The sequence below is a fragment of the Pleurodeles waltl genome, chromosome 1_1, assembly GCF_031143425.1.
Source record: "Pleurodeles waltl isolate 20211129_DDA chromosome 1_1, aPleWal1.hap1.20221129, whole genome shotgun sequence".
In the NCBI taxonomy this organism is placed as follows: domain Eukaryota; kingdom Metazoa; phylum Chordata; class Amphibia; order Caudata; family Salamandridae; genus Pleurodeles; species Pleurodeles waltl.
Window position 1 is genome coordinate 66023737 of NC_090436.1, and position 20622 is coordinate 66044358.

General features: G+C 42.2%; 1 protein-coding gene across 2 annotated transcripts in view; it reads right to left on the bottom strand.

The window, feature by feature from the left end:
* Positions 1–383: 383 nt before the first annotated feature.
* The window catches only part of IL11RA (interleukin 11 receptor subunit alpha), a 357237-nt gene continuing 336998 nt past the window's right edge, over positions 384–20622 (bottom strand). For both annotated transcript variants that reach the window (XM_069214009.1, XM_069213923.1), the window contains exons 8-13: positions 19920–20083; positions 18816–18981; positions 17244–17312; positions 14735–14834; positions 8549–8628; positions 384–5110 (exon numbers count right to left, since the gene is read on the bottom strand). In XM_069214009.1, coding sequence (XP_069070110.1) covers positions 5094–5110; positions 8549–8628; positions 14735–14834; positions 17244–17312; positions 18816–18981; positions 19920–20083 — 596 coding nt within the window. In that variant the 3' untranslated portion in view covers positions 384–5093. The remainder of the gene's footprint in view (positions 5111–8548; positions 8629–14734; positions 14835–17243; positions 17313–18815; positions 18982–19919; positions 20084–20622) is intronic.

A 20622-nucleotide genomic window follows, 5' to 3' on the forward strand; every position in this document is an offset into this window, starting at 1 on the left:
GGGCAAAGGGTGAACAAAGCAAAACCACACCTGCATTCACACTCATACTACAATCCGTATTATCAACTAGTTCCAAAACAGTAATTTTATTCTAATGCTAATCTTCATGGGTGGGGGATTCTTCTGTAAAAACGTTGCTTTGTTATAATCCTAGCAATCCTCTGTTTTGAATGCCAGACTTAAAATCCATTAGTACACACAATGCAAGAACTGGCAAGTTCTGAGTATTGCTGAAGTAATCTTCCACCTTGTTCTGCCTCACACAGCCAAAGCCGTGGAGATCACATAAGTACTGCATAGTACGATTTTTTTAATTTAATTTTCATATTGAACAATGAGGTCTGTTGTCAAAAACCTTAAAGAAGGATTCCAAGCAAATAGTCTCTCATTATATGAGCTCTTTATTGTATATCATTTGTTTAGGTGCAACCCTAAAGTGCCACATTTATATACAAATGCCTTGGGACATATGTGTTTCAGAACTGGTGGTAACATCAACCACACAATACAATTTCAGCCCGCGAGAGGTCCATCTGCAGCCCTAGAGAAACAATGAGTCCTGGGAGAGTGACTTCTCCCCAAAAGAGGCTGTCTTGTGATGCGTCCTGTATGGCACTGTCGTGATCCATCTCTGTCTGACTGCGGAGGAAACCACAGCTTATTGACTGTTAGGGGAACAGCTTATACTGCTGTAGAGTACAATGTAAGATATGCCCACTTCTTCAGCAAGGCCACCTCGTTTGTGGGTAATTTTTCAGGTTCGATACCAGTATCCGAAAAAAACAGGATCATGCTTTACTTGGAGGTCTCGGTGCTTTTTGAACATTTTCTTTACAATATGTGCAAAACAAAGCTTGAATGAAAAAACTTTTTGCAGAACTAACAAGAATGAAGAAAAATAATTCAACAGTTGAAGAAGACTCTACAGTGCAATGTACACTATAGCAACTGTGTTTCTGAAAACAGTGACAGCACCCTTTGACTATAGGTAATGGAAATATGTTAAACTTATTAGGTTTGTATTAGCACAACACACTCTGTTAGTGTAGAAAGTTAGGTGACACAATGAAAAGAAGGTTGAGGGCAGAGTTTGAAGCAAAGGATTGGGCAATACTGCATTATGGTGTAACTACTAGTCAAGGCTAGGCTGTGGATGTATTTAAATAGTGTATCAGCCAAAATAAAATGTTTTCTCATTCTTTTTAACTCAAGAAAGCAAATAAACAGCATGTGATCTTGCAAAGATGATGTGTATGGTAGATTCCAACGCCAGGTTGGGTCCTTCACATGTTATGCTATTGTCCATTTCATTTTTGAAATATTACATAATACATTTCAGAATCTTCCTTGCAAGATTACATGCATGGGATTTTTTGTCAAAAGTAAAAAAAAAAAAAAAACCTACAAAAAAACCTATTCCAAATTAGTAAAACGGGAAAACATTGTCAGGGTGAAGGCGGTATCAAAGGGTTGAGCGCAGAAAAGAAGATATTCCACCGCACACTGCAAAGGTGATAGCAAGAGGGAGGGTGTGCAAAATCAGGGAACGAACAGCAGCCAATTCACAATCAGTGCAAGGGACAGGAATGAAACACAGGAATCTGTACAGCGTAACAACAGAGTGAGTGCTCCGACTGTCAGTGAAAAAGGCGTGAGCTGTGAATTCAACAGCAAATAGTGTGCTCTGACTGTTGGTGGAAAAGGGATGTGTTAAAACTTTAACAACAGTGTGCTATGAATGTTGGTGAAAAAAAAGATGAGCAATGAACTCAACAGCAAAGAGTGCGCCCAGAGTGCTGGCTAGAAAAGGGATGAGCTATGACTTCAACAGGAGGCTGTGGGCTTAGAGTCAGTCAGAAAGGAGTAAGCTAAGGGGAGCTATCTGAGGCAGTAAAAGTTATCACTGCATGACATACTGTTACTGAAGCAGAGAGGGGATGTGAGCTATACTCGGATTGTGGAGTAACAGGTACTAATAGCTATGACCATTCATGGTGATAAAGAGAATGTTGGTGTGAAACGTATAGTAATGGCTTTGTGATGGTAACAAAGGTGGCACGTAATGGCTTTGTAACACAACTGGCCATTGCATAGAATAAAGTTCCCACTACTTCTATAAAGCCAGCTTGGACAACCTAATTTATTTTTACACTTAGGGACAATAGCTGGGTCATTTAATGAAATTAGATTCCCTCTCCCTTTAGCCTTACAAAATATATATGTATTTAAATTAATGTATGCGGAAACTCCATATAAGCCAAACTACTAATCAATTTTGCAGCAACAGTACACATTATCATCACAACTATATTACATCTGGAGAGATGCCCAAGTGCTCTCACAATATTCTCAAGTCTTATTTTTCACACTTTAAAAATCATTGACTGAATGGATATTTTGGTGATTTCTAAGTAAACTCCCATTCTGGAGTCTTGGAGGCAGAGAAGCGCACTAGAGAAGATCCAACAACTGTAGTTTAAAATAATACAAAGTGAAACTACCCACAGAGCTCAATTCTGCTTAACATTTCAGTTTCTATGTTACCAGGATCCGTCACAAACCTCTGAAGTATCTGAGCATCCCCAAATCAGGACCAAAGTAACTACTCTCAATCGGGCTCAACAAGGCACAACTTAACACTAATATACCAGGCTCCAGTGGGTCGTTCATTAGCTTCAATGCCCATCAACCTCTCTTTCGCTCCAAATGCAACTACTGAAAAAAAATAACATTGCATTATGGTCTCAGAAACAAACTGTAGCACAGAACCATATTTCCCCTTTCACTTTAAGTGGAGTTTTCCACTTCCAATTATTAAACACTTATAAAATTGGACGCCTTGACATGCAGAACATTACACTTTGTTTACAAACCATAGGGAATTCTGACATGAAGAAAACTGTATTCTTTGGAAATACAGTTAGGGGGTCAAATATATTAGAGAGAAGGGTGAGTTCTCCACTTTTTGATCTGATGTATCATTCACTACATTACCACCATCTGTGGATCATACAATGTCTATATGTCAATATCTCTACGCTTAGCTTATAGCTTCTGCCTTGATGACAGGAGTTCTGTTATGTTATTGGTATTTGTAAAGTGGACTATCACCCGCGAGGGTATCCTGGCCCCGGAGTCAGGGATTAATACTTAAATTCGGAGCAGCAACAGAGTGCTCACACCCTCATACAGCAAGACTGTAGCGATGAAACAAGTGGGCAGCACAGTATAATGTTCACCAAGGGAGCAACAGATGCGTGTTGGTGACACGGAGGTCAAAGGACAATAAGCGGGGTGGCAGACAAGCCCATAGGCCAACGAAGGACAAGGGGGTCAATCCACTGAAGCCGACCAGGTATCGGAAATGACAAAAGGAGGGGACACCAATGAAAACCAGTTGATGCAATTATTCCAGAAAGGAGTGAGCTTTTAGAGATTTAGCAAGGACTGCTAATAGAGGAGGCAGAGGAGGCTTCAATACATCAAAGAGAGGCTGGAGAAGTTAAACTGCATGGGTACAGTGCTGTAAGGAGAAAAAAAGGGGTCTTAATACTGCAAAGGAGGGTGAGCATTAACAAGTATGGGGTCAGTGCTATGAAAAACAAGTGAAAGTGTAGATATCTCCTACATCTATGAATATCCAGGGTGGACTTCACTGAAGTCTATAAGGGTGAGATCCATCAAACCCTTCTGAGGTCAGTGTAATGAATGTCCCACTGCCACCACCTGACCATTGCTGTGAGAAGAAAGCCTTGCAGCACTGAGTATCAAACAGAGAGAGCGAGTATGTGTGCATGCATGTGTGTGCATGCATGTGTGTGCGCCTGTGGGGTGGGCATGTACAACCCATGCTAAGAGGCCCACAATGGTCCTGGTAGTGTGGGTAAAGCCTGACAGAACCATGAAAACACTATCTTTCAGTGTGTTTAGGTACTTTCAGGCAAGTGTATCAAAAAACTAAAAGTGCAGTTATGTTTGCCTCAGCCTGCTTTATAACCTACCCCGGTATCAAAGCGAGTGTGGAGTTAGAATAGTAAATACACACTTCGTTATGGTCAATGGCCGGACCTCAGAAAGGGCACAGGTCTACGGGGACAAAGATGGGTGAAAGAAGAATCTACTCCGCTGAAGCATGTCAAACCTATGGCCACTGTGCAGGGAATGGCATTAAGGCTTAGGGGTCAATATTCTGTCAAAGTACATTTCAGTGATGTCTGTCCAACTAATTCTATGAGGGATATGGATGGATTGACTGCACCACAAATATAGCAGCTCGGTGAAAGGAGGGGCCACTTAGAGGGTCGTGTTGTGCTGATGTATATTTTAAAGATGGGCTCCTCTGTAAATGGGGAGATTTAGGGTGAAGGAGTCAGTGATGATCACAACGAAGGTACATCACTGAAATCAATTAGCAGATTATTTCCAGAAATGTGTGCATACATGTGGTTTTTGTATAGAGTGAACCTCAACGAAACGCAGCAGAGACTGTACTTCGGGCAAAAACAAAGCTACAGTGAGTGAGTGAATGGAGGGGTAGCTGGGTCCTGAGAGCTGAAACAGAACAAAACCCTTAAATTCAAAGGACCATTTGATGTAAAAAGAACACAAGACCTTAGGTCTAAGGGAGGATAATCCTGAACAGCTGAACAGCAAAGGGTGACTACCCCAAACAATAAAACAAATGCATCTCGAAGTGAATGGTTTGTGAGTTTGCAAGTGTGCCTTCTTAGGCAGATGAACAGACTTCAGGTGCCATTTCCTCCTCCTTTCATATGTCTACAGGATGTTTTTTATCCCTCAGTGGAAGTTACTCTGTCCGTCCACCTGGATCCACAAAGTCAAGTTTCAAAGCAGCCCCTGAGTCATGGTTCTTGCGCTTCTGACCTGTGGATTTCAGATGGGTTCAGCACCAAGGGACAGCACAGCAGATCCCTGTGGACGGCTTCCGTTTACTGACCATGCAACAAAAGGTAGCAAAAATATATTTCCAAAAGAGGAATTTGAGGGTGTAACTGGAGCTCTTGAAGTCCAACAGCGGCAGTGCTTCCCTTTGTGTTTACTCATAGGTGGCCCTATGAGGGCTGTGTGTACAGCTACAAGAGCTGAGCTTCTACAGAAAAAGAGAGAAAGTATGACACGTTAGATGTGCAAGTGTAACATAGACAAGTATCTCATTTGATCAGTTTATCTGTCCATTGCCAGTACAAGACATATCAAATTCAAAGCAAACCCATCTGTCTACTCATAATTAACATAAAAACCCTATCCACGCATCCATCTGCCCATCTAATGATTTCCAACAAAACAAAACCAGCATCCATCAATCTATCCATACCCAACTCATTGAACCCAAATAAACTACTCATCCATTTACACATACCCAAAGGAAAACAATTATGCAACTAAGACCATTGCATTCACCCATCCATATCCAACACAAACATGCAACAAAAATAACCCATTCATAAATCTACTCAATCCACAAACCTCATCTAATCCAAACCAAACATTTCTATATACCTATAACCAACCAAAAAGTAACAGTCCATCTCACCCCAGCCCTTCAATTAACCTACCCACACTCAACCAAATAGTCCTATCCAATCCAACCCAATGCATCCATCTATCTACCCTAATCCAACCCAAGCACCTGATCCATCTATCCTAATCTAACCAAAGCATCTCATCCAACCCAACACATCCATGCAGCCATCTATTAATCTGCCCATATCTAACGCCCTTTCAAATCCAACTCAACCATCCATCAAACCTCAATCAATGCAACAAAAAACAAACACAATCCAGCCAAGCATTCTATCCATACAGCCTGCCATATCCAACCTTATCCATCCAATTCCCATACATTCATTCATCCGCCTATCCATCCATCTACCCATAGTGAATCCAAACATAACATCCAATTAAACCCACTCTGACACTGACCAACCAATAACCTCAATCCAACAAATACAAATCCGAGTCCCTAAAAGCAAGTGACTGCTTTTCTTTAGATGGAGTAGCAAACATGAACCAAATGCATGTGTTACCAAGTTGAACATAAATATTGCTATCAACCTGTAGTATAGCACACTGTCCCCATTAAATACACTATATGATTGTTCAAAGTGTTTATTGATACCTTTTTGTCTATAGCAAACACAAAAGGATGATGGACGGAGTGCTGAAACGTTTCAAACACTCACCCCCATTCACAGATCTGAGTTTAATCCATCGCTCTTTTGCTCATCATGGCACCCCAGTTTGGACCCAGCCATTTGCAAATCAGTCTTGACCTTGTTCCCTATGGGAACAGTCCAGCCGGAGCTGCCAGGCCAGGTCCTCCCTGGTCCAGAAACAAGCATCCTGGGACCAGTTTCAGGGTATCAGCCTTCATCAGCAAGGCTATCTTGAATCCTACCCTTTTGTCTCTGACCAATGTCCCTGCTTTCCTAATTCACATACCCTGAGAAACACTACTGTTTGATTCTTCTGTTCCTAACGAATACTTTCACCTCTGTTAAGAAATCGAGCAGGGCTGTCCCATCAATGGGAAATGCCTTTGTCATGGATTCACACAAGACAGGTCTTGTATTCTCCTTTCCTGGTCAAACAACCACTCCAATCTTGGGACTAATGCTCTGTTTGTGCTAACAATCCCTCTACTAAAAGCCCAGTGAGAGGGTTTTAAACTCTATAAATCTTTGTGCACATAACATTTGTGCTGTTACATAACCAATACATGAGGTAGACACTTGCACAACCAATGTATTTGTCTACCTCAATAACGTCAGTATGCAACTTGTTTGGTTCATGAAGGCATAAAAAGGTTCATTGAATGGAGAGTGTTGTGGATTAGAGGTCTGTAGTGAATCAATCTGTTAATGTATCAGAAACATGCACAAGGTGTCTACCAGTGTGGTGTAAAGCATGGACAGTCAGCCTGGTTCATATACTGGAGTTTATGACCTACTCCTTGGTTTACACGTGGTACAAATCAAATTCAACAGTCTAAATATTTGCATAAGGCACTTTGTTCTTCCTGTTTTTGCCACATGGATCACCAAACTGATGGCATGATTTGGAGTTTGTTTCCATCCCACCACCATCGGGAAGACACTACCTTTTCCAGGTGGTGGCGGGAAATAAGCTGCATCTAGGGTATTCAGCCAGGGTGATGGAGGTTTGTCTACTGAAGTTGCTGCATTAGTCACAGGGGAAGCATCACCTGCAGAAAATCTACCCATTCCCATCACTACTTGAAAATTGTCACCACTAATTGTGTAATCTGGAAATGTACCCCCAGAGTGGGGGTAGATTGTCAGGTCTACCATGCTGCAAGGTTTTTACCAGCATGCTACAGACACCATACTTACTCTTCCATGAAGCTCTGCGCTGATATTAATGGCATTCGTACTTGATGTTAGCTCCAACAAACATGATGGCAACCCAGACTAGTTAGATTAGGTGGCTCATCTGCCACAATATCTGATGGAGTTAACTTTGGTGAAGGTGTGGACAAACAGTGTCCCTTTCGTGGAAGATTCGATCACTGCCCTTTTCTGAATTATGCTCTAGATTAAGAGGAATTTGTGGTGGTCCCCACCACTCTACCTTTTCTACATGGACAATTTTTACTTCAAAGTTTGATTTCAATTGCTATGTTTTGTGCACTCCTCTCTTACACGGGCTTAGACATGTTCTGCCAAGCTTTGCATTTTTGTGCATTGCCCTATAGTTTTGCTATGGAAAATTATTTTTGAGTTTTTGATTTCGTGTGTCAGGACATGTTATTTCTATTTTTCAGATTGGATCAAACTGAAGTACATTTATAACTGATTCAACATGCCTTTAAGGGAAGACTGTAAAACTAATACCCCTCTTTCTGTTTATTCTACCTGTGCAAACACCCTAAGAATCAATCTCATCCTATGGTGATACTCAGATCCCACATTCTGATCTGCCTAGCTTTTCATATCACTGAGAACCAGATTTAATATCCACCAATCTCACATGACCTCTTCTACTTTCCGAGGAATCGCCGCATGTATGGTGTCCCTCCCAGCAGTAACATCAGGCAGATTAAAGTCTCCCATTAACCACAAGTGGCTCTTTGCCAGTGACTTCCTGAATGGAGCAAGTCAACTCACAGCTCATGAGCATCTTTGAGAGGTCCTCTGTACATGCCCCTATTACACAGACCACAACAGACGGCTCTCCTTCTACACCCCGAATTGGCAACTCCGCTCCGCCGACCTCGCAACCGTCCCACACATCCGCTGAACTACAATCGGCGACAGATCATTCTCGCACCTCGCCGCCAAGATGTGGAACACTCTTCTCACCCACCTGCGTCAGACCAAAGACCTCCTTACCTTCAGGAGACTTCTCAAGACCTGGCTGTTTGAGCAGTGGCAGCATCTGCCCCCCACCCCCCTCACCTCAGCGCCTTGAGACCCTCACGGGTGAGTAGTGCACTTTACAAATTCCTTGATTGATTGATTGATTGACAGAAGTTCCCTATCTAGGCAATATACAGGGCCTAACTTACTTGGCAGTGCCTTCATGTGAATGGCTGAGATAAAGTCATGCTTCTTGGAGCCGTCTTTTCCCTTTCTTCGTAGCCGTATCCTGAAACATGAAATCAAACAAGGACTCAGACTGTTGCTTATACAGGAACCGTGTTGACTCTTCTGAAAATATTGCAATCAAAGCAGTTCCATTTACTGCTCTTCAGAATATCTGAGAAACTCACGCTGGTCACTAAAAGTCACCTTCAGGTAACCTGACCTCTTCAAGTTATGTTCGATTAAAGGTTTGTTGAAAAATGCACAAATACCTCAATATTTAGGAGTACTTATTTGAATTAAACCACTTTCTACTGGTCTTACGTTTAGGGCTATAACAGAGGCACTGCTGCTAATCCAGATATGGAAAAGTGCTACATTAAGCTTTCTTTACTGACAATTTTTTAGGTTCTTCTGCATAAATATTTTTTTTCAATTACAAACGGTTCAATAGACTGTCAATAACTTAAGTTCTGATTTACATACTGTAATGCCAGAATGGCAATTAAATTGTACACATAGTTAGTGGGTGTGGGCGTATTTTTCTTTATGCTATTGGGCTTATTCCTTTAAATTTCCATAAAAAACATTTTTTGTGTAAATCTGCGATCTGATGCTGTCACATTTCATGCAATCTGTTCTTCTTCACTATTAAGTAAAACGTGCACTTTTTTGTTTGGCTTTGTACTTTCGACAACACAGCTTTGGTTTCTCTTGTGCATTAAAAGAATGTAACGCAGAGCCACTGTTCCCATGAAAAATACTTATTCTAGGAAGAAAAATGTAGCCTTATGATTTCTTCATAATTAAACTCAAGTTGTTCTCCTGTCAAATTGAAACTATATTTATGTAATGAAAACAACAATGCATTGCTTAATGTAGCCACAAAAATAAATGTTGTATAGTTATTAGTCACAAGTAAGATAAGCTTTGCAGAGAAGGTGTCCAGATGACCTCTAGCACCAAAGATGGTGCACTACTGGGGTTCAGACTAGAAGATATAACCAAGGTCACATCAGCATAGTTAACCATCATGGCCCATCACAGAGGCAATCACAGGGCCAAACCATCAGATGAAACTTGTGATTTATGGCGATTTTCTTACAAAACATTTGCCACAGTTCACGTCAGATGAACATTATAATTTATAGTCACTCTCATCACCACCTTCTGAAGCAACATCCTGTGAGACATCATAACTTTGTAGGAGTAATGACAAATCCAACTCTCGAAAGCAGAGCCAAATGTGGAGACATGGATCCCCTTATCCACCACTGGAGGTGTAACTTTTGAAGTGAAACATCCAAGGCTGGGGCTCAGTTTCCTCAGGGCAATGACCGATCTCATGTCATTAGAGCATCCGCAAAGTAATTTCGAACCTGGTGTTAAAACTGTGCACAAAAACTTAGCCGCGCTTGTAAAAACTGCTCAATGCACCTGCAAATTTGTGACTCTGACTTAAAACTCTGGCACAGAAAATTGTAGCTAGTGTGCTTACGTAGTATATCTGGCAATTCTACAAGCGGTGTTAACACTTTTGAACTATTCTGCACTTACTCTGACCACAAGCTAAAGATAAGATCAGTCACAAATCACGAACGAATAATATTCCACAAATGGTGAATAAGCAATAATTGGGTCCTGTCATAAGTTTGTGTCAGTGCAAAAATAGTCCCAAAAAATAGCAACCAATTTAGTACTAGCACCTAAATGGGACATCATGTCGTTAGTCCTGAGCTTTTCTTAAAGGAATCATAGGTTCAATTGAAGTGAAGAAAGACTACATCTTGTCTAATACATTTGTTTCCTAAAGGGGAGCGAGCCCATGTCTGGAAACAAAAGTCATCCTTGGAGATAAAATGCAGAAGTGCTTCTGTTGGGCATCGGCAATGCCTTGGGTGTTCGTAAGAATCTTTATGACCCATATGGTTCCCTAAAACAAGTGTATTCCAGGACGCCTTGCAGACAAAATCCCAAAACCAAAGCAGTACGTCACCGTGCACTAGAGTCTGAAATAGAAGAAAACCCTGAACTGGAAGCCAAACCAAACCTAGCCAGCCTGGCTGATGACGGGTGATACCCTGAAACCTGTCCCAGGATGCTTGTTTCCGATCCAGGAAGGACCTAACATGGCAGCTCGGACTGGACCCCTCCCATGGGAAACAGGGTCGAGACTGATTTACATATTGCTGGGTCTAAACTGGGGTGACGTGGTGAGCAAAAGAATTGATGGATTAAACCCAGATCTGTGACTGGAGGTGAGTGTTTGATTGGTTCTACATTCCGTCATCACTTTCATTTGTGTTTGTTTGCTTTTGTCAAACCAAACCTAAAGCCACGCTGCATTTACTGGTCATTCACAGAAGAACTGAACTGATTCTGAAAGATGCTGCATTCATACAGAAACATATCTCCTGCTTACACCTAGCGAGACTTTTTAAAGTATATATTTTGGATTTTTTTATGCCGATCCTGTGTTGCAGAAAGGCAAACCTTGTGCCCAGGTTCAATATGTAGCCAAAAACAATAAGCGAAAAAGCTACATTAGTAAAGGTAATCCTGTGCATAGGTTGCTTCTGTGACCTCTATATAAGAATGTACTCTATTTGGTTATGCAGACAGGTTTTACAGAACATGCATAAGTAAATAGTCCTCTGAAGTCGAGTAATCTGCATACGTAGATCCTTAAACTAGGGAAATTGCACAATACGCTAAGCCTTGATGAAGATTAAGTGTTCAACGAGAAGTAGAACACAGTGAAGAGGTCATCACTGATGAACAATGTCCATGATATTCAGGTATCAGGAGACATCTTACTGACATGTTGTAAATGGTAAAAAAAAGGTAACATGAACACTAATTCTGATTTCCTCTCCTAGGGAGAACTTCACATATTTTTGTAAACTATAATACAAGTGTGGGCAATTTCAGTTGGGAAACTGACTTTGCAGTCCATCACTCCCCCACTCACACCGGAATAATCCATAATAAATTGCCATGCATTGAAAACAGAAATGGGTGTCATCACGTGCCCAATAACAGTCCTGCCTACAGCCAATCAAGTTTTGCCTCTCACCGAAAGGCCAGTGGAGGCTTCAACCAGAGAGGAGTCTTCGCCAGCTAGAGACCCCGCCATGCAGTACGGGTGGTTAGCATGGCTTGATGTGCATGGGTGGGTTCTCATGCAAATCCTTTCCAGTCCCTCATTTCACTTGCTTCTAAAATGAGCTTGTGCTCGAAAGCCATCCCCGCCCGTCAACCAGGCATTTGCTGGTTCTCATGCGGGTATCATGAGTGGAAGTCAAGAGTGCTGACAATGAAAGGTCTAGCACTGTCCAAGATGAAACAGCTTACACACTTGAATCACTAGTTTCTGCTTTCACAGATGGACTATGCATTATAAGATGACTGCACAGCAGAGGCGTACGCAGGTCCCTTGAGCCCCTGTGGTGCCAGCAGGGGGTCTCTAGCCTTCCAGGGGCCCCATTCAACCCAACTTCAATGGGTATCTATGAGATATGGGAGGCTCAAGGGCCTCTCTTCACATTCTGCAGGTGGGGGCGCATCATTTTGCTGTACGCCACTGACCGCACGTCCATACGGAGTGAGCTCCCAGCTATGTGTTTCAAGAAAAAACGCAGGAGTTCTTCTATAAGATTATACATTAAAAACAAGAGTATGTGGCTTTCCCATTCTGCTTGCCTGACTCCAAAATGGACGGCGTCCAGGAAAAGAACGCCACAACCAACGAGTGAGGTGCAATTATCTCAGGGTGGGGGAAAAACTCTACTTTGCTGGTGATGTACTTTTCTTTTCCAACGAGTCATTCTTTGCTAGTGAGACCACTAACAGTGAGACAGATGAGTTTGAAATACTATCAAGGGCCTGACGATTTTCTATTTCTTGGAATTCAATGCTGGCAACTGGCTAGCGGAAAGAAGTCTGTTTTTTATACAACGTTCAAATATTCATTTGAATGCATCGCAGGCTTGGCACGTTTTGAGTGCAGCTCTGGCGAAACCTGCAGTTATTTTTTAAGCACATGATTTAGGTTTGCTTCGGTTATTTTTGTCCATAAAAAAAATCCTCTACCAAATATGGATAACACTGAAGATGGCTGTCTGTAAATCTTTGTTGTCTCTTGGTTTTGGAATCTGGCCTACTGAGGAGTCTGTTCATTCCATAGGAATCTGTCCTCCTGAGGAGTCTGTTCATTCCATAGGAATCTGGCCTACTGAGGAGTCTGTTCATGCCATACGAATCTGTCCTCCTGAGGAGTCTGTTCATTCCATAGGAATATGTCCTACTAAAGAGTCTGTTCATTCCATAGGAATCTGTCCTACTGAGGAGTCTGTTCATTCCATAGAAACCTGGCCTACTGAGGAATCTGTTCATGCCATAGGAATCTGGCCTACTGAGGAGTCTGTTCATGCCTTAGGAATCTGTCCTACTGAGGAGTCTGTTCATTCCATAGGAATCTGTCCTACTGAGGAGTCTGTTGATTCCATAGGAACCTGGCCTACTGAGGAGTCTGTTCATTCCATAGGAACCTGGCCTACTTATGACTATAATCATTAGTACTCCTTAGGGACGTGAAATCGAACACTAACATGCAATTCACAGGACTGAATGCCCGATTTATTCTGGTACGTTGCGCCTGCTTGGATAGTCGCTAACCTTCCCTTCCTATACAGACAACTTCCGACTAGCATAAGGAGCATTCTTAAATGTATAGAAGTAACTAGAATGGCATACTTGCCTGTTTTCCGGTCCCTACATTTATGTATTTCATGAACTGCGCAAAATGCACAAAACCCACTTTTATTAAATGAACTGTAGTTTCTCTCATCTCACTTAAGGTATTTGCCCCCCAGCATCTGATTTTTTTCTCCACCTGTCTGTTAAACCTGGTCAGTAGTCCACCCACCTTCCCACTCTCTGCAACAGTGGAACTTCTGTCTGTTTGAAGTTAACTATGCAGATAATGTGTGGGTAAGCTTTTGTTAGGTTATCATCATTTGTTTGGCACATTTACACCCATCGTTTGGCACCATGCACTTACAATTGTTGACAAATGCACAAAATGTTACACCTCAGTGTGCCCGCACCACATTTGTACGAGACTCCCCTGACCCTTCTATGTACTCACACACAGACACAACACCACATCCTCCCCTGGGGATGTGCACAAGTGAAACCTAAGGAAACTTAAAGAGATCTTACATTATGTGAGTAAGTTACACACTCTTACTTCACTGAGTTATGTTTGTAGACTACCCCGAGGGTTACGTATGTGCGAGAAGAGTCTTTATCTGCAAGAGGCTGCCGAGACATCATTCGCCATTACTGGTTATACCTATATGTGATATACATGGGCCTGGATTCCACTAGGAGTCACTTTATAGATTATTGGTGAGACCTATCTTGTGAAAGTTGTACAGGGCCCAGAAATTTAAACACATACAGTGCTATAGCTTCTTAAAAAGTATTCAATTGGAAAAAATCAACAACATGCACGATTTTGCAATTCTGAGAGATTCACGCAACCCGTCTTACAGGCGAGAAGCCTGAAGAGAACCAAAGACAAAGTTCTAAGCAAAATCGTTAAATATACGAATACAGGCAAATAAAGAAACGCGGTCTCAGCGGTAGGTGAACACAACTGGCACTGGAAGTAAGCAATGTTATCTATTGACCAACAACCAATGCACCAGTAGCGATGAACTCTTCGTCTCTGGAATAGCTCTTCAGCATAGAGTCCAGGGTTTAACACTCCTGTCGATGATGGTTTTGTGCAGAGAACATAACACTACATGCATTCAAAGTCTGTTCCTCAAGCCGTCAACTTTCTTTTCTCAGCTTTCATCTGATATGGCTTTGCTTGAAAGATTTTGGACTTAAAAGAAAATGTTGGTGAAGACTCTTCATTCTGTGTGAACCTCAGTGTGTGAAACTGTAATCTGAAGCAGAGGCTTCCAGGACTTTGAAAGGACAGTCAATATACAGGTAAAGCATACAGTGTGTGTGTGTGGTCTGTGCCACTTGGGACATAATGACCTGATGAGTGAATGACAAAATGAAAGTGAGTAGCACCCCCACCAAAGACCTGGGAAGTAAAGCATGGCAACCTACACACGGACCAAGAGTGGTAGGATTTGGCCTGTACTCACCAGATCAGAATGATGATAACCAGAACCACCACCAGGATGACAAACGCGAATATTCCCAGAGACGCCAGAACAGCGACCTTCTCTAGCGGATCACTGCGATCTGAGGATGAGAGGTGGGGTGGGGAAAAAAAGGGGAGAGCAAAATAAAATAAGGATTAGAAATGTCTCAGCAGATCTACAATCCCGGTGGCTTTGCACACATGACAAAGTCATTATGTTCAGGGTCATTGGTGTAACACACTTCGAGCATTCACGCGGGGAGTGGAAGGAGCACGGATATAGTGGCAGGGAACGTATAGCTTTAGAATGGGCAATAGTCAATTATGAGACAATTCTATGAATTTATCATATGAAGAAATAATTGGGCTCTGAAATGGAATCGTATGATACTCACTCTATTGAACCACAGCAAATGGGAAATATACTGTGCACTCATGTTCTCGGGGGGACATATGGAGGGTCATAAATAGGATGGGTACATCTAACAGGATATGGATGGAGGGGTCACTAACGAATAAGTGTTTCACATTGACTCAGTGTTGGGCATAATAAAGAGAAACTGTCATTGCTGGATAGTTTCCACGCGCTCATACCTTCGGGACATGTGTTGGGTCAATGAACTGAGAGATCGCTACTAAATAAATCCTAAAGAGGATTTACTCAGCAGACCCCCTAACTCAGTAAGGATAAGTCATTAATCAAAAAAACTACTCACTAAAACAATTGGTCCCCATGATGGGGCATAGATTGGATGAGTCAATACTCAATGGAAGGCACTAGAATAAAACATGAATTGAGGGGTAGCAATAAGAAAAATCCTATGCAGCTCCTTAATCTGTGGCACACACAATCAAATCCACTCACCCAATGGCTGCAAATTTAATGGCGCAAGAATTTGAAAGGTCGCTACTGAACATGAACGTCCCATGGGAAGCACAGATGGTGAAATATGGTAGGGACAGATGATTCAATAATGAAACCATCCCTGCACTTGAGCAGGAGTTCCAGGTAACTGGAGATGGATAAAATACATTACAATTCAACATGCTCAGTGCACACAGCCTATACAGTACACTTCAATGTTCAATAATAATAATCTACTGGGACATTGTGTAGTGCTGCCAATAGAGAAAACAATGCAAACTCCATCCAAGGGGATATGAGTAATGGAAACACCTCATTTGGATTTGGATTTGCTCCATGAGAAATTTGTAATTTGTAATTATAAGGAAATTCAAGGTGGAAATAGTTTATTGCATTCCATACGTTGCAATTTGGCTACTTCAGAGCTGTACGTAGAGTGCCTGGTACAAAGTAAGTAAAGCCACTTCCATCAACAAAAGTGCAAGTCCAGCCGTGTGCAAAAAGACGTGTCCCAAAAGAAAGTTTTCTGCCAGACCCTTTGATTTTCTAGTTTGAAGAGCTCAGATGTTAGGGGTCTTCTGGAGGTGTCTCAGTACTGTCTTGAGAAGCTCAAAGCATTGCAGGGTTCAGTTCTGGCACTGCTCTGGCCCAGAATCTGGAGAGAGGTATGGGATGCGTCTAGTGCACCACCAAAGGCATACCATGGACCAGGGCCATCATTAATCCCCCGCTTTAGCAGGAGGGGGTGTCACTGGAAAGTTCTGTGTAATATGAAACATTTAAGACAGTTATTGTGTATGGCTCGCTTAACTTTAATTGGAGACTAGGGTCTGCAGGTAGCTCATAGATACGACCTTTTGTAGTGAAATAAAGGAAGGGGGGGTTGGGCAGAAGAGAGGATGACTGAATGCACAAATGGATGGATGGAGTTGGATGAATGGGTGGATGGAGAAAACTATGGATTATGGATGGATGGCGAGAACTATGAATGGAGAGAAGAAAGAAAAGATAGTGTGATGGATGGAAGGAAAGATGGAAGCTAAGATGAGTGGATGGATAAAGAGAAAAAGACAGAGGGATGGACTGATGTATGTCAAGAAAGAAGGATGGATGAAATCAGAAGGGAGAAAAAAGACCAGTAAGGATAGAGAGAAGGAAGAAAGGATAAACAAAGAAATATGGGGCGACAGAAGGTTGGGTGCAGAAGGATGGGTGGCTGGAAAGCCAGATGGATGGAAGGAAGGAAAGGGTGTGGAAAGGATTGCAAGAAGGAAGGGAGGACAAAGGACAGAAAGAAAGCTTTAGAAAGGGAAGGAAAGAAATGCCAGAATTTCAGAATTGCCTCAGGAGGAGCAGTCTCCCAAACAATCCCTGAGTTTGCTTGCCTCACCCGAGCACTCAGCAACTTGTGACAGGTTTCAAAGTATTTTCTTAGTTTTGTTTTTCTGGGTACTCCTTTGCCAAGGTTTATCTGCCCATCTGCACTTTCCTGGCATGGTGTTCATTGCCATTACTCATGCAGGCACTTGCGGCAAGCAGTGGTGAGCTGACATGTATCTTACTTACTAAACCCTTCCTAAACCTCCAAGCCGCTCACCAGACAAAGAGGAATGAAGAATAATCAGGAAACAACACCAATGCTCACCAAAGACTACTGGGTCTGGTCCCTCTGGCTCTGAGGTGGAGACTTCATCACTGTCTTCTGTGAAGGGACCTGAAGGGAGGAGCACAAGGGGGGGTTTACACTCCTGGAGTAACGACTGCAACTGAGAGGGTTAAGCGTGATCTTGATTGTGTGTTTAGTACACACCAGAACTGTGCATTCGTGCGGCTGTCCTTGAATCTATTGTTTATTCTAGACTAAAGATGGTTGATGCAGGGGCTCAGACATGCTGCCCTCACTTCACAGTTTAAGGTAAGGGAGGCATCTATGCATTTCAGAAATACACACATCTACTTACCAGATTTACAAAACTCCCAGGCGTACATGTAAGGTACCTACAGAAATATATAGTATTCACATATATTCCTTCTGTGCACCTCTGTCACCCAACCATTACAGGTATGAGACTCTCCATTGAAAAGCTAAGAAAATATTGAAATTTCATATTTATCCTTTTATTTTAATTTTTTTCATCAACATTATTTTCCTAATAAATATATAGTCCTCAGTGACCCAGCACAAATGGCACACATTGATGCACTCTGCCAGCACTTGCTCTTAGATTGTGCAGGCTAAACTTTACAAATGCATGTCAGTGTGGGGAAAAGTATCACAAACTTTTGTGAACACCACGAAGTTAACATTGTGTAAATGCAGAGGGCCGACTCAAAACCAAAATCAGCTCTGGCCAAAAGGTTTAATGTAGCCCCCTTCTGCAGAAGCCGCAAGCAGAATGTGGGTCTTGGCAGCCGACCGCTCTGAAAGCAGCTCCTTGGGAGCGCGCGACCTGGAAAATGCCCGACCGCCAGAATGGCCAGTCCGGCCCTGGGTATACGTCACAACTGCCTTGCATTTCTGTGGCAACTCCTAACACGTTACCTGGGAACGCCTAAGCAATCAGGGTTCTTGTAGAGCGTGCTAAATTTACCCGTTGGGGCCTCAAGGCACCCTTTCATGTGTCACTTACAAATGTGAGGTTCCTCGTAATTTACACACATTTCTCACTTGTAGATGATTCATAAGCATGGCTCGAGTTATTTTTCATGAGTTTGAAATACAACACACACTAGGCCTACCACGCTCCCAATTCTGAAGGACCATGCCACAATATTTTACTAAAGAAAACTACAAGATCCAATTATCACTGCAGTTTAGTGTCACTCTGAAAACTGATATATATTTGAAATTCTTATTCCACTGTCTGAGCCTAGAGGATTTTTTTTTACCACCGGAGAAGCAAGTTTCCTCACACAGCACTATCAGAAAAGTATTTGCCCGACTCACTTAAGGTAGTGCATGGTTGCATGAAGTCTAATCCTTGGGTTAAAATGTCACAAAAGATGTGATTCCTGCAGAAGCGTACAGTAGACATGCACAGGGTGAGGTCCCTGCAAGAAAATGCAGCCAATGTCTTATCTCAAAACAATACTACAGAATATCTCTGATAAAATGGAGCATTAAATGCAATGGGAGGAGAATCATGGGTTCAACCCACTGGCCTGTGTCATCCACACCTAACACACATAGTTGTGCAGAAGAAGCGAGATCAGTTACCCATCTCCTGGGTGTCATCTTTACTGGTCCATGGCGTGGCTCTCACTTCCGCACTCCAGTCGCTCCAGTCCCCGGCATCCATGAAGTCCTTGGTGCTCACCTGCACCACGTGCTCCATTTCCATCAAGGCATCTGTGATGACATCAGTCAGGTTTGCAGTCTCGACCTGTTAGGGATGTAAACAATGGAACCCTTTATAAAGGGAAGAAATCATCCAAAGGACATTGGACTAATTTGCAAAATACAGAATTATCATATGAATGTTGTTGTAAAGCATGGAAACTTTGCTTACCTGTAACACTGAGTTTTCACATTGATGTCAATCAAAAACATATGGGTGTCTGATCCAGGCTTTTAAAACTGTGTGCACTCAGTTTTGACATCAGTAGGAACCACACAATGGCCTTTAATTTAATGTCATCTTGAAACTTCTAATTAATCGCGCCATCATTTGTCATCAGATTGACATGCGGACCCCCATGATCATTTCTAGGCCGGTGAGGTGACTCAATCACTGTTACAGGCAGATAACATTCATTTGCAACACGTCTCCCTTAGATCTCAGGTGATGTTAGAGTTGTTGATTTTAACATGTTTTACGGTGGCAAGTTAGAGGAGGAGACTGTCCTAATTACATATGAAGACATTTTTACCGCCTGGAAAAGCAGAAGAATGCCATCATCCATCCTGAGAAGTTTGCTCCAGCAACAGATGCCCCTTTGGCTGCAACAGAGGCTTCTAACAGCAAACATTCTGCTTATGTGTTGTATAGCTTTATAGTGCATGGAGACTAATATGGCATCTGCAAAGGAGCAATGTACACATTAGGGAGTATTGTGAACAAGTAGTTTTGGGAATTGATTGTGTTTGGGCCCTGGAGGCAGGTTGGGTTTTTTACTGAAGATGTAAAATGTACGTGTTACATGAAGAGAGGAGTTCTTAGTTCCTTTTGTACATATTAACTCTATTTACACTAGTTTGTCCACATTCACTAACTCAAACCTGGTGCTTTCCTTGTGAACACTATTCTTAACCAGAGACAGACACCAACCAGCCCCATTCATGCTATTAGTATAGTGTGGGCATCTGTTGGTACCAACTTACCACAGACCATACCGGGTGGACCACAGGGCGGTACTGCAGGCGAAACTTCAGCAGAAAGTGGGCTGACTTGGGCCAAGTGGCTGGATAGTCCCAGCTGACTCGCAACCTTCGCGGGGCGAAAGGAACTGGTTCCACAACCAGGGCCTCTGGAGGATCCGGCTTAACTAGAAAAAAAAGGTGGTCAATGTTAGTAAAGAAGACCAGTTACAAACAATTAAATGTGCAACTCCAGCTAACTAAATCCTCATCAGGTAGAATAAGGACATGTAAAAAATAATTAAATGATCTACTTTCTCCAGTTATCTCGTGGGCTTTTCAAGACAAAGGCGAGTTGTTAACGCTGAAATTTTACTGATGAATGTTCATATATTCTGGATGTTAAGAATGAATAGAAAATGAGTTAACATAGAAAAATAATATACAAGTTTGAAAATGTGCATACTTGAGTGAGCACCAATAATCGCGAAGTGTACTTATTAACAGCTTATTGATGTAAAATTTTGAGCTCATGTTTGGATTAATGTAGCAGTATGTCATATTAATGGTTATGTATTATGTATTTGCTTTATTAATAATAGGCCTTAATTTAGTGAAGTGTTGGGCCTAGTTGCACGGCCTCATTTCAAGCTGCATTGCTTAGACGAACCATAAAATTGCAATCTTCCATTGCATTGACCTAATGTTAGTTGCAGAAATTCTTTCC